Source organism: Columba livia, chromosome W (assembly GCF_036013475.1).
Source record: "Columba livia isolate bColLiv1 breed racing homer chromosome W, bColLiv1.pat.W.v2, whole genome shotgun sequence".
Taxonomy (NCBI): domain Eukaryota; kingdom Metazoa; phylum Chordata; class Aves; order Columbiformes; family Columbidae; genus Columba; species Columba livia.
Genome location: NC_088641.1, coordinates 174,797 through 198,108, shown reverse-complemented (window position 1 = coordinate 198,108; position 23,312 = coordinate 174,797). Strand labels below are relative to the sequence as shown.

The 23,312-nt window shown below is 56.4% G+C and overlaps 1 protein-coding gene and 1 long non-coding RNA gene across 12 annotated transcripts; both read left to right on the top strand.

Moving 5' to 3' along the window:
* Positions 1 to 4,191: 4,191 nt before the first annotated feature.
* On the top strand, positions 4,192 to 6,579 carry LOC135577018 (retinal homeobox protein Rx2). 2 transcript variants are annotated; one of them, XM_065044479.1, is made up of 3 exons: positions 4,192 to 4,708; positions 4,829 to 5,046; positions 5,831 to 6,579. In XM_065044479.1, exons 1-3 carry the CDS (start codon positions 4,432 to 4,434, stop codon positions 6,281 to 6,283), a joined length of 948 nt encoding a protein of 315 aa, XP_064900551.1. In that variant the 5' UTR covers positions 4,192 to 4,431; the 3' UTR covers positions 6,284 to 6,579. The 2 variants fall into 2 exon arrangements, with proteins under 2 accessions (XP_064900551.1, XP_064900550.1); XM_065044478.1 differs by having other exon boundaries at positions 4,200 to 4,708; positions 4,829 to 5,058.
* Positions 6,580 to 16,955: 10,376 nt separating this feature from the next.
* LOC135577021 (uncharacterized) lies at positions 16,956 to 22,895 on the top strand. 10 transcript variants are annotated; one of them, XR_010468619.1, is made up of 4 exons: positions 16,956 to 17,127; positions 17,734 to 17,837; positions 20,935 to 21,020; positions 21,232 to 22,895. It is a non-coding gene; the product is annotated as an uncharacterized LOC135577021 (long non-coding RNA). The 10 variants fall into 10 exon arrangements; XR_010468618.1 differs by having other exon boundaries at positions 17,464 to 17,837; XR_010468621.1 differs by lacking the exon at positions 17,734 to 17,837.
* Positions 22,896 to 23,312: the final 417 nt, after the last annotated feature.

Sequence of the window (23,312 nt, the reverse complement as noted above, 5' to 3'; positions counted from 1 at the left end):
CTGGGGGCGGCTGCGGGCCGGGGGGGCGGCTGCGGGGCCGGGGGGGTGGCCGCGGGCCGGGGGGGCGGCCGCGGGCCGGGGGGGCGGCCGCGGGCCGGGGGGGGCGGCTGCGGGCTGGGGGGGCGGCTGCGGGCCGGGGGGTGGCCGCGGGCTGGCTCCCCATCCGCAGCACGGGCCGCTGCTGGGGGGTGGGAGCTGCCTCAGGCACCGTTTTCGCAGCTGGAGACTGAGCGGGGCAGCGCAGGGCCGGGCTGCGGCGCGGGAGAGCCCCGTGCGGAGCTTCCCTGGGGCGGGGGCCCAGGCAGCACCCTGTTGCAGCTCCTGGGGAAAAGGAAAGGCGTCTTGCACTAAACCTTTCCCTTAGTGCTGCCGGAACTGTGAAAGGCTGTGTGTGCGTGTGCGCTGGTGTGTTTGTGAATGCACTTGCATGTGTGCATGCACCTGTGTGCACGTACGTGTGCATGTCTGTGTGTCTGCGTGCGTGTGCTGCATGGGAGAGGAGCAGATTAAAGCGTTGGGTCACGTGGGAGCTACTGCTGGACCGACCCTACCTGGGATTTGGGTTCTTACAGTTAATAGGATCGCTGGAGCTCAAGGCCATCATCCCATCAAGATAAATGTCTCTAGTGCCCACTTTTAAGCAATCCGAATTCAATTAGGCTAATTGGAAAACAAGTAAAGAAGGATTGCATTAATATAGCCTTACGGCATGAACCTCCGATCCCTCCCTCCGGAGGGATGGCTGAGCGTGGCGAGCCCGCGTGTGGGAGCCCTGGCACCAGCCCTGTGCCGCCCCGCTCCCCGAGCAGCCGCGGCCAGGCCACGGAACACCCCCTGAGCGGTGGGGAAAAGCCACCGGCTCTCCTGGGGCACACAAGGAAAGTCTCGGCAGAGAGGTGACTCAGGGTACGAGTGATGCAGTGATGGGAGGAGGCAGCAGTTTTCTCATACGTTGTGCTTTCAAGAAGGTTCTTAAACAGCGCACTTAGGAACTTCTGGGGAGAAAAAAGGCAGAGCCATTTTAAAAAGTTTTACCAATCTGTTGATGATGCGGAGCGTGCAAACTGCAGCAGGGTGCGCGCTCCCACGGGGCCAGCGTTCCACTCTTTTCCTTGCCCAGCCCCGTCCCCCTCGCCCCTCGCGGGTCTGCTGTCTGACCCTGGGAGGCCTGTTGATCTCTCAGGAGGCGCTCCCTGCTGCACGGCACCGGCCTGGAGAGCCACGTCCCACCTGCAGGGTCACTTCAGCTTCCAATGTCTGCTCAGCAAGGCAGTCATTATTTCAGCTTGACACAAAGACAGGAGGAAAGGAAGAATCTGTGGCATTTTATGGTGGTGATTTCACTGTGTGAAACCATGTCCCATACATATGTCTCAACAGCACCAACAGGATCAGAACTATTCCCATTTTGTCTTCACTATGCATGCATGCGAAGGAGCTATAGCAGACAGCTGTGCTTTAGAGATTGTCCATCCTTACAATGTTTGTTAGCTTCTAAACAGAATTTCAGCAGTAATTGTTGTAATAATACATTGCAAAAAACAAAACAAACTAAAAAGAGATGGAATGGGGACTGTCTTTTGGAAAGGCAAACAAGCCCACCTATTTCATCCCATAATGAATATTCTCAGATTTGATCCTGACTCCCCCTGTAAATTTCCAAAGGCAAACTGTCTTTGCAAAGCTGTGATGTACCACAGTATCAGTTTCTGAAACTTCATGCTAGTGTGACACGTCCCAAGGGACTCTGTGGCAGCAGGGTATTAGTTAACAGCCAGCACCTCAGGCCCAAAGGGAGATGTTCAGATGGTTACCTTGCTCTGCCATCCTGAACTCTCCGCGTTAGTCCCTGGTTATCACCGGCACCGTTAGATTCCCCCCTGCGCAGCGCCCGTGCCCTCGTGTGCGTCAGGGCACCGCGCGCTGTGCCTGGAGCTCGGCGGGACAGATCTGGAGCTGAGGGCTCGGAGCTGCTGGCTGCTCGGCTACAGGTTTGTTGTTTCATTTTTCCACATTTTTACAGATTGTGGCCAAGGGAGTTGCTTCCTCTTTCGAAAACTCCACTCTCCTTTAACAAGGAATCTACTGAGACAAATGCATTTCCATATGGCAAACACAACTGTAATAATCTGCTGAGGAAAGAGGGAGAGAAGGATCCTTCTGTCTCAGGGAGGAAGGTCTCCTGTACTGTGTGGGACGTGTACCTTGCTTGGGGGTGGAAGGTTTTTTTGCTGTATGTTTTGCATTGTGATTAACAGCAAAAAATGTAAGTCATCTCTGTATTTGACAATTTTGGCAGGCGCCCTAACAGCACCATCCGTGCCAGAACCCAATGCCCTTTATGGCACTTGCTGCCGCCCAGAGTCCAGCTGAAGCGCTTTCTCCTTTGCGTCTCACCTTGCTATCTTTTTTTGCCACAACAAGCAAAACCGAATCCCAAATTTGGCAAGGGCTTCTGGAGGGACGGGCATGTTTTGTGCTGGTTGTGAGTGCCATAAAACCCCAGCTCCAAATTAGAAGAAATTAGGGACATTGCACAGTTCATTCATCTTCACTAATAGAGTTCTTGGGAAATACGCATGTAGATTAAAGGAACACAATGGCCCCTGGCTGATTGCTTTGAGCACCCTCCAATGCCCCTACAGTGGTATTGACTTGCTTTTCATATTGTGCACAAAAGCCACACTAACCTTGTCTCTCCTGTTGGCCTCTCCCTCTTTGCCAAGGGATGGCTGAGCTCTTGTGGCCCCAGCCTCCCGCACCCCAAAGCAGTTCCCGAAGGCAAACCTCACCTGGCGCTGACAGAACAGCGAGCGCTCCTACAGCGAATTAACCTTGGGACATCAGACCATGAACCTCACGGTGTGGGCAGCAGCAAGGACTGCCTTTGTTTTGAAGAGATTCCTCTGGAAAAATCTACACAAAATGCATCCTGTTGGGCAGGGGGGAAGCAACAATGAAGATTTCTTGAGAGAGGTCATACTTTTTTATTGGACTAGTTAATATATCTGAAAGCAGCAGCAGTGGTGTTTTTCATTCACATACACTCAGACTTGAAATGGAAGCATCCTCAAAGCTAAGTGCAGGCTGAAAACCACTCCAGATGTTGCGGTGTTTGTCACTCAACCAGCTGGGACAAAAGAGAGCTGGTGCCAAAGAGGAACTGGCAAGTGCTGGTGTAAAAAGTGATCAAGTGACAGAAAGAGAAAGGCAGGAAGGAGTTTGTTACAGGAAGGAGTATGGTGGAGGCAGGTCCTCCACCGAGCCAAGCACAATGTAAGGTGTAGGATCTGGCTCTCTGCCTTACCTCAAAAGCATTTTGTGGATCTCCCGCGAAGCCATGCCCTGCCCTGTGGCCTCCCAGCACACTCGTGCCATGCGGGACAGGGTCACGGCATCGGTCTTCCAACAGGCTCTGTCCTCTGCCAACATCTCGGGAAATTTCCTCAGAAATATTACCTAGCGCTTTCCCCAGACTTCAGAAGGCTGAAAGCCTGAGCCCACCTCTTTCAGATGTCTCTCGAGTCCACTCTCCCCAAAAGCCCGCACGCACTGTCTCTTGGTCCGCAGACCTGGCTTTGAAGGCAGCCAGACGCGGGGCAAGTATCCCAACAGGGGACCAGAGCACCAGCTTCTACCCTCAATGCTCCCTGCCCGGTGCATTTGGCACAGAACAGTGCCACAGCACCCTGTCTCCTTTTGAGAGGCCACCAATGAGACCCATGCACTCAAAAAATGCCTGGGATGGACGCAGCCTGGACCTGTCAATTCAAAGCAGCTCCTGAAGCCCACAGCACACGGCACTGCGCCGGGGACACACCGTCCTCTATCCCGGAACCCCCGGGACTCCCGCCCCTCCCCAGCCCCTCCATGGAGCCCCCTTTCCCGGGCCCGTCCGCCGCTCCCGCGGCAAGCGGCTCCCGCCCTCCCGGGCACTGCGTGCCGGCTTGGTCCCCCCGTGCCCGGCGTGCCGGCTTGGTCCCCCCGTGCCCGGCGCACCAGCAGCCGCCGGCCTCACGACGATTTCAGACGGCGCTCGGCCCCGGCAGCGCGGCCCCGACCTCGGGGCTTCGGTTGCGGGGCTCGGCGGGGCGCTCGGCCTGGGCCAGCCCCCGGCAGCGGCCGCCCCGCCTCGAGGGCCCCGGATGGCATCGCCCGGCGCCGTCTGGGGCCGCGGCCGGCGGGGCGGGGCGGGGCGGCCGGCGGGGGGGCAGCGGGCTCTGCCGACGGGGCCCTGGGGATGCCCTGCCTCCCCCGCCATGCCGGAGAGGCGCGGGGGCCTCGCCTTCCCTTTCGCCCACCGCCCCCCGGCACTCCTCCCCCGCCCCAAGGAGGCCAGCCTGCCGGGCGGCGCCGTGCCAGAGCTGCCCGCGCCGCCCCGGGGCCGGGCGGGACCGCAGCGCCGTGCCGGGGCCCCGGGCCGGCCGCCCCATGCACCCTCCCGGCGCCCTGCTCGCCATGGCCGACGGCGCCTTCTCGCTGTCCGCTCAGGCGGCGCGGAGCCCCGGGGGGAACCCGTCGAGGCTGCACAGCATCGAGGCCATCCTGGGGTTCACCAAGGAGGACGGCCTGCTGGGCCCCTTCCCGCCCGACGGCAGCGCCGGCAGCGCCAAGGAGGCGGACAGGCGGGGTCCCCGGCACTGCCTCCCCAAGATGCCCGGGGAGCCGCCGCCGGCTGAGCCCCAGGGCCGCGCCGAGCGCTTCCAAGGTTAGCGCGGCGGGCGAGAGGCGCCGGGTGGCGGGCGGGCGGGCGCCTCTCCTCCGCGCCCTCGGGCGGGCCCCGCGGGGAGATCGCCCTCCCGGTGACCCGCCTGTCTTCCCTTCCCAGAGCCGTACTGCCCCGGCAGCGCCAGCCCCGAGCTGCCCGCCGGCAGCAGCGGCGAGGGGAAGCCGTCGGACGAGGAGCAGCCCAAGAAGAAGCACCGGCGGAACCGCACCACCTTCACCACGTACCAGCTCCACGAGCTGGAGCGCGCCTTCGAGAAGTCCCACTACCCCGACGTGTACAGCCGGGAGGAGCTCGCCATGAAGGTCAACCTGCCCGAGGTCCGCGTGCAGGTAACGCCGCGTTCCCGGCACCGGCACCCCGCGCACAGCACAGCCCTGCCCAGCGCGGCGCAGCCCCGCGCTCCCGGCGCCGGGAGCTATCGGCACGGCGCGGCACAGTCCGGCTCGGCCCGGCGCAGCCCCGAGTTTCCGGTGCCGGGAGTCCCCGGCCCGGCGTGGACGTGCACGCTCGGCGGCCGGAGCAGCACCGCCCCGGAGCGCGGACGGCCCCGCTGTCCCGGCCCGCGGGGCCGTGAACCCAGCCCGGCAGCGCTGGCGAGGGCCGGTGCGTGGCCGAGCAGCCCCACGGGGCGCCGCCGGAGCGCCGGGCGCGGCTGCGGCTGCCCCGATCCCCCGGCCCCGACGCGCCGGCCCCGGCCCGGCGCGGCCAGCGGGACGCCGCGGAGCCCGGGGCTATTTTCCGCTCGGCAGCCGCGGGGTCGGGCCGCGGCCCGGCACCTCCGGCCGCTGGCCACGTCGTCAGCGCCGCTGCCCGGTGGCTGGCGTGTCGCGGCCCGGGGCAGCCGAAGCCGGTATGTGCCGGGCAGGGCGGGCCGGCTCCGCGGCCGGGCTCTCGCCGTGCTGCTTCCGCCGGGCGAGGGGCTGCGGGGCTGCCGAGCCCGCGGGGCAGCACCGCTGAACCCGCTCCTGCCCGGGCTCGGCACAGCGCGCTGTCTGCTGTTCCATCGTGTTCCGCTCGCTTCATTTTGTGTGTGCCCCCCGCGTGGGGGCAGCGGCTCTGCCGTGCCGCCCTGTGGCCCAGCTAACAGGGCTGTGCTTGCAGGTCTGGTTTCAGAACAGACGGGCCAAGTGGAGGCGGCAGGAGAAGCTGGAAGTCACCTCCATGAAGCTGCAGGACTCACCCATCCTCTCCTTCAACCGCTCACCGCAGGCAACACCTATGGGTCCTCTCAGCAGCAACCTTCCCCTGGAGACGTGGCTCAGCCCCCCTGTGCCCAGCAGCACAGCCCTGCAGACCCTGCCCGGCTTTGTGGCCTCGCCACAGAGCCTGCCCGGCAGCTACACGCCACCGCCCTTCCTGAACTCTCCGGCGGTGACCCACGCATTGCAGCCCCTGGGAGCCATGGGGCCACCACCGCCTTACCAGTGCGGGGCCACCTTTGTGGACAAGTTCCCCTTGGATGAGGCAGACCCACGCAACACCAGCATTGCCGCCTTGCGGATGAAGGCCAAGGAGCACATCCAGTCCATCGGCAAACCCTGGCAGACAATCTGAACTCCCTCTTCAGCATCTGGGTGGGAGAAACCCACAGGGAAGGCTGGTTCTGGCGTGACCAAGAGACACCCTTGCCCTGCTCTGGCTCTCCGGGACAGTCAGGAAAAGGAGGGCTGTCCCTTGCACCAGCCTTGCCCCCACGCCTTGACTTGCTTTGTGTTTTGTGGTCCTTTTAATTCCCTTTTCCACATGCTCTGCAGAGTCAGTGGCCTGATTATAGCTTAGGAAAACAATCTCTTTTGCTCTCCCTCCTTGGCTGGACGCTTTAGTTGCAATAAAAGCTGCAGTAGGGCGAAGAGCTGTGTAAGGTGGCTGGGAACCAAGGCCTGTGTTACCTGGGGAGGGTTTTCTGCTTTTGCACCGTTAAATAGCATGACCTGCATGAAGGCCATGCATCGTGTTTCTGCACCCAGATGGGCTGCTCGGGCCAGACCCTCCGCTGCCTGTGACATGTAGAGATGAGACAGGGCCCTCCTCCTGCCCCTTCCTGCAGCAGGACCCCGCCACGACTGGCTGTTAGCGCTGGGGGCTGCAGCTGATGGTGGGGGGCGCAGCCGGGTCGGGGCTCCCGGCTCGGGGAGGGGCGCAGCACTCCCACAGCTGCCTGTGCGGGGCAGCCCCGGGGTTTCGGATGCGGTTTGCCCACCCCTGCCCCAGCGGGCCGGGGTCAGCGCCGTCCCCCTGGCCCTCGCTGCCTCCCCAGAAGGGACCAGCAGGTGCTGCGGGTCCCCGTGCCGCCGCAGCCCAGCTGCCCGTGGGGGGAGCGGCAGCAGCCGACAGTGCCCTGGGTGCCCGCTGAGGTGGCCGGAGCTGGAGCCGGGGCCCGCCGGTCGCGTCCTGCCCGGCGCAGCCCCCGAGGCTGCCATGGCGCTGGGCCGCGCTCGTTTCTCCACCCACCCAATGCCCCTTGCCAAGCTGCCGAAACTAAAACTGCAGCATCTTTATTTTCCATTATCTCCGTTACTGCCTGTAATGGGGCTGAGAAGCTGTAATGAAACACCCCTTCTCCTCCACTGTGCACAGGGTGCTCTACACACTCTGGAGGTTGTGGCAATTAACGTTTCTCATTAGGGAAGAGAGAAGGATGCACAAGCGGCCTCATTGTGTCCTAGGGATGATTCAATGCAGACTGGGAGGCCTCTCCTTTCACCATTTCCCACTCGTTGTGGCCAGACAAAGGCTGACATCTAATTATATTTTCACAATCTGTGCGTACCTTTTAAGAGTCCTGTCAGAAACAAGTATGTCAGCTTTGTTCAGCTTCACTTCAGAGAGCTTTTTAACCTTAGACAGCAGTTTCTAAACATCCCTTCACAGCCTTCTCCGCAGCAGCCCCCATCTATTGTCTGGAGAGCTTCTTTACAGATAATAATAGGAATCCTTCTATTTTAAAACGCCTTTTCCTCTCTCCCAGCCTCCCTGCAGATCCATCCTGCGTCTCTGGACCAGAGCACACGCTGTGCCCGGGCCCCCCAGGGTTTCCTTCCCTGAGTGCTGGGCCAGGGGAGCGCAGGGGGGCCCAGGACTGGCCCCCGCTGAATTCGGGAGGATGTAACCCTGCTTGGGCCGGATCCTCCCGCCGGGCTCCGGGCCTGTAGGTGCCACTCCACCTGTGCCCGTGGCGGTGCCCCGCCGTGCTGTCAGGAAAAGAAAGTGCTCTCGCTGTTGGGACCAGGGAAATACTTTGCTAACTTCTAGTAAGGAGACCTGAGTAAACTTCTGCGGGGAGGGGGGAGGAGGACAAAAGCTGCATTGCTTCAGTTCTTAGGTCTTATTCCAGTGGTGCTTTCACAGGTGAGCTTTGTGTGCAGCACCAAGGCTCGCGGGAGGCACAGCTCGGGGGGCCGCGGGTGCGCTGGAGGAGCGCCGCGCACCCGCGCCGTGTCACAGCACGCCGCTCGGGCGCTGCTCGCTCGTCCTCCTCGGGGCTGCAACAGCCCCACCGTCGTTCCTTGGCTGCAGTGCAGCTGCAGCTCTGAGTGCCGTCCTGCACGTGAGCACGTTTAACTGTTCCAAGAGCTCTTACCTGTGCTTATTGCTCGTGACTAAACCCCGAGATTTCAGTAGCGCTCTTCCGCGTTGTGGCACCATCGGGAAGACCCCCTCAGCTTTTGATCAGCGCTGTAGCCAGCACTGACCCTTGGTTACGTGACATTCCCAAATACTAACAGTAGATAAAAACGCAGCGCCGGGACAGCACGAACAGCTGCTGAAGACACCCAGTCACTTTTATTAAGCTTGTCATGCAATGCTTGTGAACAGAAAAAGAAATATTATGTCGAACTATGGTGATTGTTCTTCCTATTGACATATTAAGCAGGTCTTTTGTTACACATTGTAAACGTGAATCTTGTGATGGATCAACTGCGTGCAGTTATGTCCTTCAAGGAAAGCTGTGCGTTTATTGCTAAAAAGAAATATTTAACCAGCTAAACATAAGTGGTCACAGACAGGTAAATACTTTTCCAACAAATGAGGGGACAGAAGCACAGACAAACTCGTATCTGTCTTGTACTCTGTCTAGTTTTCTGTGTTTCTGTGCTTTCTTTCAAATTGTCCCATTCCATTTTAAAAGCTCATTTGTTCATTTTGTTGTAAATATCTTCTCCTTCTTAATTGGGTGCTGAGTCTAATAATCCTGCCTCGGCTTGTTAACTGTACAATAGCAGTCAGAGTTAATGACCCATTAGTGATTAATTCCTTAAACAGCATCTAATTGCTCACTGTAAAACCTTTTCTTAAAACTGGATTAAATCATCTAGATCCTTAACCACTTCTTTACTCTAACTTTGCTAAGGCTATTAGCCTGGCCTTTTCTGAGCGATCTATTTCTTCTTTTGCTTAAACTGTGCTGGCAAGGTAGTATTTTTAGCATCTATATTTGACTTATTTGCAACATCTAAAGTTCTAAGGAAGAATAATCCTGATACAAGACTGCCAGTGAAAATATTACAAAATTACTGCTTTGCAGTGAGACAGCTGCAGACAGTGGGTGTCGTTACCCCAGCAGTGACACACCGCCTGTTGTTGGGAGAGGTGGACACGCCGCCTGTTGGGAGAGGTGGACAGTCTCCTGAATATCAGCTTCCTTCAGCAGATTGTCAATCACAGAATATCCATGGACAAAATCCTGTCATAGGAGAACAAGAGTGGAATGGAAAGCTGATCAGACCAGACACTGGTCACTCTGATAGCAGTACTGTTTTTTCTGGTAGAATGAATTTTGTGTCTTCTCTCTTTCTGAGCATCTTCTGTCTTCTGCCAATACATGATGTGAAAACTGACTGACATTTGGCAGCCATTCCTTTGTCATATGACATTTCTACCCCTCTAAGAACTGTGAAATCAGCTCTGAAATGTTTGCTTCTATGTAAAAATACAGTTAAAGTCAGCTAGGCGAGACATTCGGGAGAGAGTTTAAATGGAGGCAGCGGAAATTTGGATGGAAGCAAGAAGAGATAAGAACTGGAGCTTCGGCCGCTGATCAACAAGGGAGTGTTGGGGTAAACAAGGAGGATGTGTTCCAGCTGTGACCAGTGCAGGCAGGTCAGACATCCCTCCTTTGATTCCATCTGGGCAAAGAGGCGGGTGCAGGCAGTGAAAGACCCGGGTGTCAATGAGGGGGTGCCAGTGTTAGGCAGTGCTTTTGGACAAAGGGCTCTGCAGGATGCCTGGCTCCCCAGCGGCTTGTTTGTGCCGAAATGCTGGGGCTGGCTGCAGCGTGACTCAAAACCAGGATAGCTTGTACGGCAGGCAAACCTGCAGTGGTTCACGATAAACCACTCGCAGGTGTGCTGCCCCCACATCCCTCTCCTGTAACATCCTAAAGAATACCCCTCCAGTTTATTTGATGCTGTCTCTGTGGGATATGGGAGTCCCAGTTTACATGCAGAGAAACTGAGGCATGGAGAAACATGGCTCGCCCAGGGTCAGGAATGCCATTGCTGAGGTAGAACATGTCCCTGCTGCCGCTGAGGCCTCTTCAGGTAGCGCCAGCCATCCACACATGCCCAGCACATACGACACAAGCGAGAAACAACAAAACAACACAAAACAAAACAACACAAAACAAAACAAACAAAACAAAACAAAACAAAACAAAACAAAACAAAACAAAACAAAACAAAACAAAACAAAACAAAACAAAACAAAACAAAACAAAACAAAACAAAACAAAACAAAACAAAACAAACGCCGCAGGTGCGGGTGGGCGCCGGGCGCCAGAAGCGGGAACCGCACCGCCGGTGCCACCGGCTGTCGCTGGTGCTGCCGCCCGGTGGCCGTGGCCGGTACTGCAGCCCGGGGGTGTGTCCGCCCGGCCCCTCTACAAAGCGCCGTCCCGCGCATGTGCGGGGTCTGGGGGCGTCATGGCGTCGGTGGGTGCCGGTTCCGGTGGCAGGTGAGGGCCGAGGCAGAGGGGAGCCGAGTGACCCCTTGGGCGGGTGCGGGATGTCTGCTGCCCGGCCGAGGGACGGGAGGCTGCGGAGCTCTCGCTACGGAGCGCTCGCTCCGGCCGGCTCCCGGGGGTCTGGCGGCAGGCGGCTCGGGGCAGCCCCCGCGGAGGTCCCGGGCCGGCAGAGGAGCAGGAGGCGGCAGCCGGCCGGGGGCAGATGCCGGGTGCGTCCAGAGCTCCCCCTGAGCCTCCTCCCGCGGCCCCGCTCGCCCCGTGCAGCCGCCCCCAGCTCCAGAGAGGTTGGGGAGGGGCAAAGAGGAAGGAGTGCGGGGCCGTGGGCCCGACGTCTGCTTCCTGCGGCGGGCAAGAGAGAGAGCCCCTCTCTCCGGGTGGCGAAGGGTCCCTCTGCGTGGCGTGCAGCCGGCCGGGCCGCCGGCGTGCGTGGCAGGGCCCGTGCGCGTATCCTGGAGCGGGGCGGCTGCGTGGCGAGCGCGCCAGCGCGGCGCCGTGTCCCCGCAGCCTCGTCTCGTGGGAGCCCTGACACCCCAGTGTGTTCTCCTAGGCTGAGGACGGCCGAGCGCCCCGAGTTACGGGAGAGGAAGGGAGGAGAGAAGGAGAGGGAGCGTCTGAGCTGTTAGAAGCCTCCTGCCAGCAGCCGAGAGCGAGAGCTGCTGTGAGTCCCTGGCCCTCAGGGCCTTGTCCCCCACTTGCACGTCTCAGTGCCTCCCTGCCCCTCCTTGGTGGTTTTTGGTTTTTTTATTATTATTATTTTTTAATTTTGCTTCCCTATACCTCTCCTTTTCTCTTTATTTTTGTGTCCTGCTCCATCTTCTGTAGCTGTTTTTCCCTTTTCTGTCTCTGTCTTGATCTGCATCAGTCTCTTTTTTCCCCCCAGTTTCTCTGGCCCGTACCCTGCTGTTCTTATCTTCCCTGTGCCTGTACATACAGCTCTTCTCTCCCCACCTTCCTATCTCTCTCCTTCCTTCCTAGTCCTTCTCTCTCTATTTGTTTGTCTCGCTCACTGTTGCTGGCGTTTTTTTGTTCAGCATCTCAGCGTTCCATTCCTCCTTCCTGTTAATCTCTTGTTCTTTCTGACCTTTAATGCTGCTCCCTGTCCCGCTGTTTCTCACTGTATCCCTGCTCCCTACCCACACTCATATTCTTCCCTGTCCTATTGGCCATCCCAGGTTTCTTCCTCCGTCTCCATCCTCTCTCCCGCTGTCTTTCCCGCTGCCCATTTTAGGATTTTTCCCGCCGTCTCTGATTTTGGCCTCTCCTTCCCTTTGCCCTGCCTCCCTGGCCCTTTTGCCTTTCTCTCTGTGTCACCTTGTCTTGCTCCCTGTCCCTGTCTTTCTCTGGCAAGCTGATCTGCTCCTTACCCTCCTTTTCAAAGGAGTCACAAAATCACTTTGTTGGAAAAGATAACTGCGATTTTAAAATATCTTTACCCTTTGAAGAAACGGCCTGCAAAAGATAGTTTTTTTTTCTTTTTCAGTGGGGCAGTTCACAAGGACACACGGGCTGCTGGACTCCTCAGTACCAACATTCAGGGCGAGGAAGGAGATCTTGGCTATACTTAGGTGATATACGTGTCTGTGTTCTGTGTGTATCTGGGAAAGTGCGTTCTAGGGAACTCAGGCTGCCAATGAGTCAAAAAACGGCCTGGTTGTCTAAAACACGCAAACGCCCCAGTGGCCGTACCAACAACTGTACTAAAGATGGTGCAAAGTACCTTTTCCTCCACTCAGCTGTAGCCTTTGCAAGAAAAAAGGAAGTGTCAGATTCCTATCCAGCTTTGTTCTGGAGGGTTTTTTCCTCTTTCAGCTGGGTGTCCACTGCCACCGTCTCGCTGCGGTCGCCCCGTCTTCTGCTACAGAAGTGAAGACAGGCAGAAAGAACCCGGAGTGGTCTGCCCGTACAAGGCACGGCTAAGACGTGTGTCTGCATTTTTCCTAAGGTACTTGTGGAGTGGACTTTAAAGTTGACATTAAGAATGCACCGACTCTCCTATATTTTTAATACGAAACATTTTGCCACATGTGCTAAGAGTAAGGTCTGTTCCGGAGCACGGTACACCTGTGCAGAGCTTACCTCCCTCTGTGTATTTTCTCTTCCTGAAAGCGTAATCTTCTGTTTCTGTGGACTTACTATTGAATGATACAGTGGAAATGATTTTGTACTAAAGGAGGAAACGAGGTGTTTGTAAGAGTTCAGATGTCCGGAAGAAGCAGCCTGCTTCAATGACAAACGCTTTGTTCTTTTTCAGTGAACAGGTTTGTAAAGTATCTTAGCTTTTTGAGTGCTATTCTGACTGAGATACGGGCACCTGGGCACATCGGTTTTGTTCTGCGCATTTGCTGGGTTCCCAAGAAGCGCTTTCAGCCTCGTGACTGGTGGCAGTGAGTCCTGGTGTGGTTTGGGTGAGTTATTGTTTCAATAATGACTTTTTTCTCTTAACGTACAGTGTGTAGTTCTGACTTCAGTTGGTAAGAAACCTTCCAAAACGGCAGTATTCCTCATTCCTAGAAGCTGCGTTTTATGAACCTGCCCTCCGAGTGGATCTTCCCGGGTGATGTGATCGGCAGTGGCCTCACCAGCAACAGGACTGTTCATTTCCTTTGAAACAGCCAACCCAGGTCCATTTCCTTCCACGGGGCCCAGCACGGCAGGCCTGGCGAAGGTCGGTGGCACCGCTGGGCTTTGGGTTCCCGGTTGTGACGGTCGAGCTGTCACAGAAACGTGTTCCCCCGGGTGCTGCAGTGCAGCCAAAAGCGTTAGCGGGTCTGACACTCCTTTTTCGCAGCCTTATGCTGTCCTGCAGGAATGGGGATATTTATTTATTTTTAAGTAAACCCATGTCTTCTATCTCACTGTTTTTCCTATCATCAATGAAATTTGAAACAAAAAAATGGTCTAATTTACATGTTGACTTCCATAGTTATGAGTAGTTGCTGAGTAGGTACAGCGTGTAATTAGGTGTACTTAAGCAGATGGGTATTTGTTCTAGACACTTAAAAAGGGGACTGGATGCTGTGAGTGTTTTCCCAGTACTTGGCAGAGCGCTCTGACGCCCTTTCTTTCTGTCTGGTTTCAGTGGCGCGTTTCCCGGGCAGGTCGGGGCTGTGCCTCTTGCCTGGGCCGTGCAGCCACCTGTCCCTGCTCGTCGTGTCACATCCATGTGTGAATCGATATCTGTCTAAATGTACATAATTGTAATAATATGATTGTAACAGTACGCCAACATCTGCAAGTCTAAAAAGATGTGTCCACAGAGGAGGCTAAACAGGTGCGTAAGTATAACTATTCTAGGTAAGTGTTGTATATAAGCATAAACAATATTCTGTATAAGTTTAAGCAGATACATACATGTAAATACGTACACAAGTGTGTAGATGTCTAAGTAGATATATATTATAGTGGAAATAGATTTTATATATATATATGAAACAAAGATATTCCCTAAATACATGTGTAAAAAGAGACATAAGAGTCAATGTCAGTGATGTACAAGGTTTTTAAAATGCAAAGAAATCCTGTTTACAGAAAGGATTAAGGAACTCGTCCTCCCCTGGAAGTGTCCCTGGCGGGGGCGCTCGAGGGAAGGGCCGGGGCTGCCCCGGGCGGAACGGCACCCGCACCGTGCGGGGGCGGGGCGGGCTGCGTGCGAGCCGAGCGCTTTGTCCCGCCACCGCGGCAGCTGGCGCTGCTGCGAGCTCTGAGGGACGGGGGTGACGGTTTTCACTGCTCACCGGGCGCTGGGTGGGCCCAGTTTAGGTTTCATGTAGTCTAACTTAAGTAAGAGCGTACTGAATAGAATTAGTCACATAGACTTACAGGGCTGTGTGTCTTTTTTGTTTTAAATACACTCTCTGCTTCCTGTTGCTGGAAAGCTGTGTGCTGTGACGTTCTGCTCATATTTACCAAAAGCAGCTACAGGTTACACTGAACATCTGTGAGATCACGTGTGGTTTGCACTTCGCAGGGAAAGAAACAGAAAAGAGGAAAAGAAATAGAACGAAAATTAATAGAAATAATAGATAGAAATAGATGGGGTCGAGTAGAAATAGAACAGAACAAAGCGTCGCGCCGGATACGCGAATCCCCTCGGGGCTGGGGCAGGGAGGCGAGTGGGCGGAGAGAATGCAGAGTGAGATTCGAAGCCTGCCAATCAGATTGCAATACGTAAGAGGGGGGCGGGGCGCATGGGTACGATGGGCGGGCCGAGATGGGGCGGGGAAATGCAAATCAGAGGCGTGGCTACGCAAATAGGGCACTAGAGAGCTCGAACGGGCCGCCGGGAGGTTCCGCCGAGGGGGGTTCTGTAGGTGGGGTGGCTCTCCAGAGCGGATTCTCTGTTGCGGGTTGTCGCGCGTGACTCGTTTGCTGCGGGTGTTTCCGAGTGGTCGCCCCGGTGCAGGTCACCCCCGCACACGCCCGCCCGTTCAGCCGCGGCTCCGTGCATGCGCGGTGGCGCCCCGGTGCTCCCCGTGCGCCGCCCGCCGGTGTCGCTGGTGCTGCCGCCCGGTGGCCGCAGCGCGGTACTGCAGCCCGGCGCGGGGAGCGCGGCACCGGCTCAAACCAGAGCCCAAGCCCCGCGCTCGTGGGGCTGCCTGGCAGAGCTGGGCTTGGTTTGGAGCGGGTTTAGTGCCCGTGTCAAATTCCAGAGGAAACTTTGTCTAGTCAGTTAATGGAAACGGTTTTAGTGGCGTGTATTACATGTTAATATACAAAGCAGGGTTACAGTGTTCTATAACATGCATAGGACGTATATTTAAGACCATTCTAGATGTAAACAAGCATTATTGTTTTTATTGGGATCTTTTGGTGTCTAAATTCTTGAGCAGGGAGAAAACACGTGTGAAACTCCTGCTAAACCAGCCGCGGGGTATGGCGGAATGAATGCGGGACAGATCACGTTCAGACGCTCCACTCGTGTTTCGGAGAGCACAGCGCGCGCCCATTCGCACTCGGCGGTTGGTGACTGCACGTCGTGCAAACCGGCGCTGCGCACCCCGTTCCGCTGCCCCGGCCACGGCCGCTCCCGCGCCCCCGCGCGGCCTTTCTGTCCGAACCCTCACGGGGCGGGGCTGGCACGGGGCTGGCACTGCGCGTGCGCGGGGCCGCCGCGTCTCGGGGGCGGTGCCGGGGCGACCGTTGGGCGGAGGCTGGCTCCTGGGGTGTCTGGTTTCCCTTTGGCTCCTCGTGCACACACACGTACAGCCCACATAGGCCCGCGGCTTTTATCTGAATGGTTTCAGGCAGGGCTGGTGTTTGTAAGAATCTTTTTTAATGGACAGACCTGTTCTCATCTGGAACGGATGTGCACTGCGATGTATCTCCAAAGCAAAGCTTGTGGGGCATTGTCACTTTTTCAAACAAGGTGAATATAACCTGCAAAAAACACCCTTGGCATAGAAGCATCTGAACACTTGTAAAGGTCAGGGTTGTGCTTTCTCCGTATAATTCCATAGGTTCAGTGTGTGTCCTCCATCAAATGCCATGGCCTAAAGATGTTGTTATGGCTTTGACACAAATCACTTTGGTGTGTATTAAAACAGAAACGTTTGTGCTTAGAAAAGGTAACGGAAGGTACGGCTTTCCTAACTGAGGATGATGAGAACCACTGTGGAAACATTGGTTTTCTAACCCTGGATATCCAGGAAAACAAAACGACCAGTTGTTGCGAGATGTTGGTACGGAGGCTGCGCTCCAAGGAACTGCCCCAGTCTCTGAACGCTCCTGAATTCCGCAGCCCTGCGGCTGCACGGGTGTGAGCTCTGCCGGGAGCTGAGGTGTGCTTGGGAATCCCCGGCAGCAAGGAACAACAGTACCTGCATATTGCTCCTTCTGCACATTGTCTTCGATTAATGCTGACCTGAGGTATTTATCTGCAGTACAACACGGTGTAGATACTAAATCAGGTCTGCAGGCCGTCTCAGGAGATGGATTAGCTCATCATTACATCAAAAATAGAAGGAATGCTACTTCCTTGTTTCTTGTGCTTATGTAATAAGGCACATATGTGGTAGTAACAGAGTTCGTGACCCCTGTACTTCATATGCATATAGCAGTGTAAAAATAAGTTATTAAAATTAAACTGGCTTTCAGGTTTTCTGTTTTAATTACTTTTCCAATTTGACTCTTTGTGTTTTTCTTTATCACTGGAGCCCAACCCCACTCACTGTCCCGCGACTGGGGACTCCAGACAAGGGGACGCAGACGCGGGGGCGGCTGCACAGCGGAACTCAGCGGACTTGAGAACCGCTCAGCTGGGTGAGGATCAGACGCGTACAAAGCAGCTTTGCTTCTTAAACAACGAGGATGATGTGCTTTGGTTTGGAAGACATCAGATTTGGGATGTTAAGGAAGCTGTAACTACTTTGGTGTTTCCTTCTCCCCGCAGTCGCATTTCTGGTTCTGTCTGCCGAGTTGTGCTCCTCTCCCGCACCAGGTGCTGATCGTGGGGTCAGCGTGAGGGGGGGCAGGGAGGGCGGGGGGGGGCGGGGGCTTCAATAAGTTTTGTTTGGGGTTTTTTAAATGCCTTTGTTGACCCGTTGTGTAAAAACTGATCGCTGCAGTGCTAGTGAGTGAACGGGAGGATGAGCAACAGACTGCAGAAACTGTTTGGGTTTTGGTTTATTGAAAAATTATTATTTAACTCAAAAAGCAATAAGATCTTGCAGTGGCCTTCTAATACTTAGTGGTAGCTTTTTAATATACTGGTTTGGACCTTTGAGATTATATTTGATATTAAGTGGCTGTTCCATTGTGGAATATTGCATTTCAGCATTCCTGGCAGATCTGCAGCTTGATAAAGACCTCAGGCTGTTTGGTTTCATCAGACTTTTGTACATCCCACCTTCACTGTTCAAAGCACCGGCTGCCAATGTGTTTTCTGGTGTTGTCACTTCTTTCTGAGCAAAGACGACAGAGGTAGCATCTCTACTGCTGTTGTCTGTTTTATTTAAATATGGATATTTACAGAAACTTTAACTTGAAAGCTCAGAAAGCTGTGGTCAGTGGTATATCTTTGTCATGTGTGTAATTTCTTATGCAGATATTCTTATGCCAACGAGCACGGAACGTGTGTGAGTGTGACCTGCTGTGTGGTTAGGAGGAAGAAAGATGTGTGAGCTGCAGCAGCAGGAAGGCTGCAGCCGTGTAAGCCGGGGTGCAAACGGCACAAAACGGGCTGCAGCGGCGGAGCCCTCGGTCCCGGGCGGGCGGCGGAGCCCTCGGTCCCGGGCCATCCCGGGCAGGCGCAGCCCGAGCGCTCCCGGCCCCGCTGCCGCTGACCCGCCGGGGCCGGGGCCGCGCTGCGGGCGGACAGCGCCGCTCTGCGCCGCCGGCGGCTCCGGGCCGGGAGGGGGGGCGGGGCCCGGTGGCGGGCGCGGACGGGATTGGCTCCTGCGCGGGATGGGCGGGGCCACGCTGCAGAAGCGCGCGGGCCGAGGAGCGCGTGCCGCCGGTGCGGCGGCGGGAGCAGCGCGCGAGGAGCGGCGGGGCCGGCGGTGAGCGAGGGGCGGGCGGACAGCGGGGAGACTGGACGGGGCCGCCCCGGTCCCGGCTGAGGGGGCCGGCTGGAGGGGGAGGGACGGGCTGGGTTCGGCAGGAGGAAGGCGAGGGGCAGCCAGCCGCAAGAGCGCGGCCCCGGGCCGGGCAAGGGGCGAGGGGGAAACACGCGGGCGGCTGTGAGGGAAGGGAGCCCCGGGCTGAGCGCTGCGCGGGGCTCGGGCGGGGCCGTGGGGCGGAGGGGGGAGCCCGTGGTGCCACAGGGCAGAGGGAGGAAAGCGAGCGGGAGGGGGCAGCGCCGGGTCGGGAGCGGCGCGGGCGGGGCCGGGGCCGCCGTGGGGGCGCCAGGGGTGGGGGGGGGCCCTGCCGTGAGGAGGGGCCGGGAACGGGGGGAGCGGCCGAGGAGCCTGAGGGCGGGACGGCGCGGAAGGAGCTTGGGCGGGAAAGGCTGAGGGAGCTCAGGGAGGGGGTGACATCGAGGAGGCTTTGGCGGGAAAGGCTGAGGGACCTCAGGGAGGGGGAGACATCGGGGAGGCTTTGGCGGGAAAGGCTGAGGGACCTCAGGGAGGGGGAGACATCGGGGAGGCTTTGGCGGGAAAGGCTGAGGGACCTCAGGGAGGGGGAGACATCGGGGAGGCTTTGGCGGGAAAGGCTGAGGGACCTCAGGGAGGGGGAGACATCGAGGAGGCTTTGGCGGGAAAGGCTGAGGGACCTCAGGGAGGGGGTGACATCGAGGAGGCTTTGGCGGGAAAGGCTGAGGTGCCTCAGGGAGGGGTGACATCGGGGGGGGCTTTGGTGGGAAAGGCTGAGGTGCCTCAGGGAGGAGATGGCGTCGGGGAGGCCGCGGTGGGCGATGCTGCGGTAGCTCAGGACGGGATGGCACTATGCGAGTACGCGGCTGAGGGGAACATGCAGGCCGACTCAGTGTGAGTGATAAAGCATGATTCAACTTTATTGCCCGAGATAGCGTGTATTTATACCAAATACCATAATTATGCATACTTGTCTCTATCTAATAGGCTAAGCACTAAAAGGTTACATTTACTTACTCCACCTACTTGGGTTTAGCTAGCTATGCGCATCCCGCATTCTTCTGACTCTTATCTCTTCAAGGATATCCTGACCCTGCCTTAGTCAGTACTTTTCCGTTCCCCCCTTTCCCACGGCCTAATAGACAAGCTAACTAAGGCCTACTTATGTCAGCTAGAATGGGCTCTGCTCGTACAGCTGCTCGGTGGACTCATGTCCACGCTCCTTGAGCCAATCCCTGACATCTTCCCCCTTTTCTTTTTACGAGCAGAGCCTGCCCAAGTGTCTGCTCTAAAATCTTGTTTTTGATTTGAGTTGTCGCTGGTTGTCGCAGCGTTTGGCTTTGGTGAGGACAGCGTGTGTTTGTCAGCAGTTGGTGTAGGTGGAATCTGGAGGAGAAAGCGATATTTCCGTGCCAGAACTGGTTGGTGTTTGCATGGTATTGTGGCGGTTGTTCCCGCAGGCGATCAGTGCTGGAGTGTTATTGCAGGATGAGGGGATTTTGGAGCTTGTCTGTGAGATGCACCAGAGGCAGCAGCTGAAAGCGAAAGGCTGAGATTTGGAGGGTTTGTGGGTGGTTTTGGGCGGTTGTCAGTTGAAGAGTTGGCTGTTTGCAGGTGAGGTGTAGGGCAGAGGGTGAAGCTGACTTTGCCTGGGCGGCGCAACTGGCTGGGTGTGCAGAGCTGAGGAGAGCGGGCTGCTGCGGGTGACCCTAAAGCTGGAGAACCAGCCGGCAGCTCCAGAGGCTCCCGCTGCCGGGCAGGGCCGTGCAGGCCAGTGCCCTGGGGCACAGCGACGTGACCTCCGCAAGGACCAAAGAGCAGGTGAGGGCCGTGGGCATTTGTACTGAGCTGTGACATCTCTAACCCGTGACATTGGGGTCCAGCAAGTACCAAAGAGCAGGTGAGGACCATGGGCATTTGTACTGAGCTGTGACATCTCTGACCCGTGACATTGGGGTCCAGCAAGTACCAAAGAGCAGGTGAGGACTGTGGGCGTTTGTACTGAGCTGTGACATCTCTAACCCGTGACATTGGGGTCCAGCAAGTACCAAAGAGCAGGTGAGGACTGTGGGCGTTTGTACTGAGCTGTGACATCTCTGACCCGTGACATTGGGGTCCAGCAAGTACCAAAGAGCAGGTGAGGACCGTGGGCATTTGTACTGAGCTGTGACATCTCTGACCCGTGACATTGGGGTCCAGCAAGTACCAAAGAGCAGGTGAGGACTGTGGGCGTTTGTACTGAGCTGTGACATCTCTAACCTGTGACACTGGGGTCCAGCAAGGACCAAAGAGCAGGTGAGGGCCGTGGGCATTTGTACTGAGCTGTGACATCTCTAACCCGGGACATTGGGGTCCAGCAAGGACCAAAGAGCAGGTGAGGACCGTGGGCGTTTGTACTGAGCTGTGACATCTCTAACCCGGGACATTGGGGTCCAGCAAGGACCAAAGAGCAGGTGAGGACCGTGGGCGTTTGTACTGAGCTGTGACATCTCTAACCCGGGACATTGGGGTCCAGCAAGGACCAAAGAGCAGGTGAGGACCGTGGGCGTTTGTACTGAGCTGTGACATCTCTAAGGCGTGTGCGGGGGGCCGGGGCCAAGGCAAGGTGGGCGCGCTGTGGGGTGTGGGGGGGTGTCAGCCCCCAGACTTGTCCCCTGTCTGACTGTAGTGCCCGTGGGCTGGTGTAGCTCAGTCCTTCGTGTGTTTCTCTTCAGGTGGAGCAGCGTGCGAAGGAAAAAGGAAGCAGAGGAAGACGGTGAGCCTGCGAGGAAGAGTGTAGCGAGTCGGGCGTGGACTCACGGTAAGGTGCCGTGAGAGACATTAATTACAAACTCAGGTTTGCGTTTATACTCGCTATGAAGCTCGCTCAAGCATTTGCTGATTAGCTAGGTTAGACATTACATAAGCGATGTATTTTGTGTTCCCACCAAAGTTGCTGCCAGTAACACATCTTTTGTCTATCATAATCTGTCCCTGCTGCTGTAGCTCAGTCCTCCGTGTGTTTCTCTTAGGGGAGCAGCGTGCAAAGGAAAAGCGAGGAAGGAGGCAGAGTGATGGATACAGAGGGTTGGAGCGCACCTGCCGGTCAGGAGGGATCAGGGAAGAAGACACCGGTGGTGGAACCGCAGGTCAGGAGAGCTCAAGGAGGGAGAAAGGTGACTGTGGCCGTATGGGTTTTTCTAGCTCACACACCAATGAAAACAGTTTGGATAATAAAAGAAATGTATGCAAAACCGATAAGTAAAGGCAGAGAATGTTTATATGCTATGTGTGGGATAGACCTGAAGGTGTATTTATTCCTACGACAAAGGAGAATTCGCAATGGTAATTAACTGAGGATGTGAATTTCCAGATTGCATTGGCAACATACCCAGGGAACATATCAGTTTATTACCCTCAACATAAAGTGTGGGCTGAAACTGGTAATTTACCGTTGTGCAGCAAACGCTGCTGTCAGCAACGACCAGTAAGCGACAAGACTGTAATTACTGATGGCTCTGGTCGCTCACGTGAGTTGTAATGACGTGGCTGAACTCAGATACCCAGTGCTGCAAACACAAGGTAGAGAAAGAGACCAAGGGTCCAACAAGTTCTTGAGCTGACAGCTGTTGGGATCGCTGTGAGGTGTTCTGCAACAAACCTTTGAATGTTGGAACTGGCTCGTATTATGCAGCTGGCGTACTTAACCACCTGGAAGCTTCTTTTCTTAAGGAAGAGGACAATCCTCTTTTGATGGCTGAATTGAGAATGCTATGGTTTCTAATAAATCACAGACATCATGGTTTTTATGCAATGCACACCCGCTCTCGCACGGCCCTTCCAGGACCTCTTGCGGAAGGCAATAGGAGGGCCGATGCACAAGCTGTGCTGCTCACTGTGCCTGAAGCCTTGCAGCAAGCTAAATGATCACATGAATCCTTTCACCAGAGTGCAAAGGCGTTAAAACGACAATTTCAAATGACAGTGGATCAGGCCAGGAGCGTTCTTATGTCCTGCCCTGACTGCCAGCAGTCGGCACCCGTGCCGTGCACAGAGGGTGTGAATGCAGGAGGGATTGCTGCCAGTGAAGTACGGCCAGCTGGGGTAACGCGTTGTTCTGAATGGGGTAAATACGTACGTGTTTCTGTACGCGCTCATTCCGGATTTCTCGTTGCTGCTGCACGCTGGTGAAAGGGCACGAGACGTCTGTGACGTTGGTTGACATGTTCACTGTTTGAGGAGTTCCACAATATGTAAAACCAGAGGAAAGCGGAACGCACGCTGGATTAGAGGAGCGATCCCCCGAGTGCCCAGCGCGCTGTAATAGAAGTGCCTGCTGTTTAACACTTTCAAAACAGTGATAGCGAGTCTGTTTGCCGACTTTCCGGTATCATGTTCTGGCGACGAGGACGGGATGATCTGCCTGACCTGCCGTGGTCCCCAGGGTCTCTGGGACCTTGTGCCGGCACCGGGGAATTCCCGGAAGGGACCACGGATCCTGGGACCAGCTCGGACGCGGGTGAAACCCCATCAGTGAGATGAGGCGCTTTCACTGTAAAAATAAAGCTTTCCCCCCTTAATTTTTGTCACATATTGTAATTAGAATTAATAGAGATATTGAAGCCCGTCCTAGCTGAACTGGAGAAAAGACAGCAGCCATGTGTATTTTTAAATAAAGAGTAAATCAAGTCTGCTAGCTCATTATCTTTAAGCGTTTTACTGTGGTCACGTCCCTCCCCAGGTTTTGTGTCTGTCGTATCAAGGCCTGACACCCACGGCCACAGGGATGAACCACCACGGGCACAGCACCAGGAACCCGCCTGTGCTGTGCTGTGCGGTCCGTTTCCCAGGGAGCCCGCGGGGTGTCCCCACAGCCGCAGACACAGGTGACCCGGCTGGGTGGTGCCCGCAGAGCACAGTTTGTGTGACCCGACCCGCTGGGCTGCCTGGGAAAGCCGGGGACAAAGGGCCGGGCCGGGCAGCGGGAGGTTGGTTCCAGCTCACGGAGCAGCTCGCAGCGGCTGCGGAAACAGCCCCGAGCCGGGACGTGCCCCCGGCCGTGTGCTCCCGCCCCACCGCGCGGGTGTCCTGGCTCTGGGCATCGTGGCGCAGG

Coding starts and splice junctions, on each gene's coding strand:
- LOC135577018 (XM_065044478.1), top strand. CDS start 4,432: ATGCACCCTCCCGGCGCCCTGCTCGCCATGGCCGACGGCGCCTTCTCG. Junction 4,709..4,828: donor CCGCGCCGAGCGCTTCCAAG/GTTAGCGCGGCG, acceptor TTCCCTTCCCAG/AGCCGTACTGCCCCGGCAGC. Junction 5,059..5,830: donor TGCCCGAGGTCCGCGTGCAG/GTAACGCCGCGT, acceptor CTGTGCTTGCAG/GTCTGGTTTCAGAACAGACG.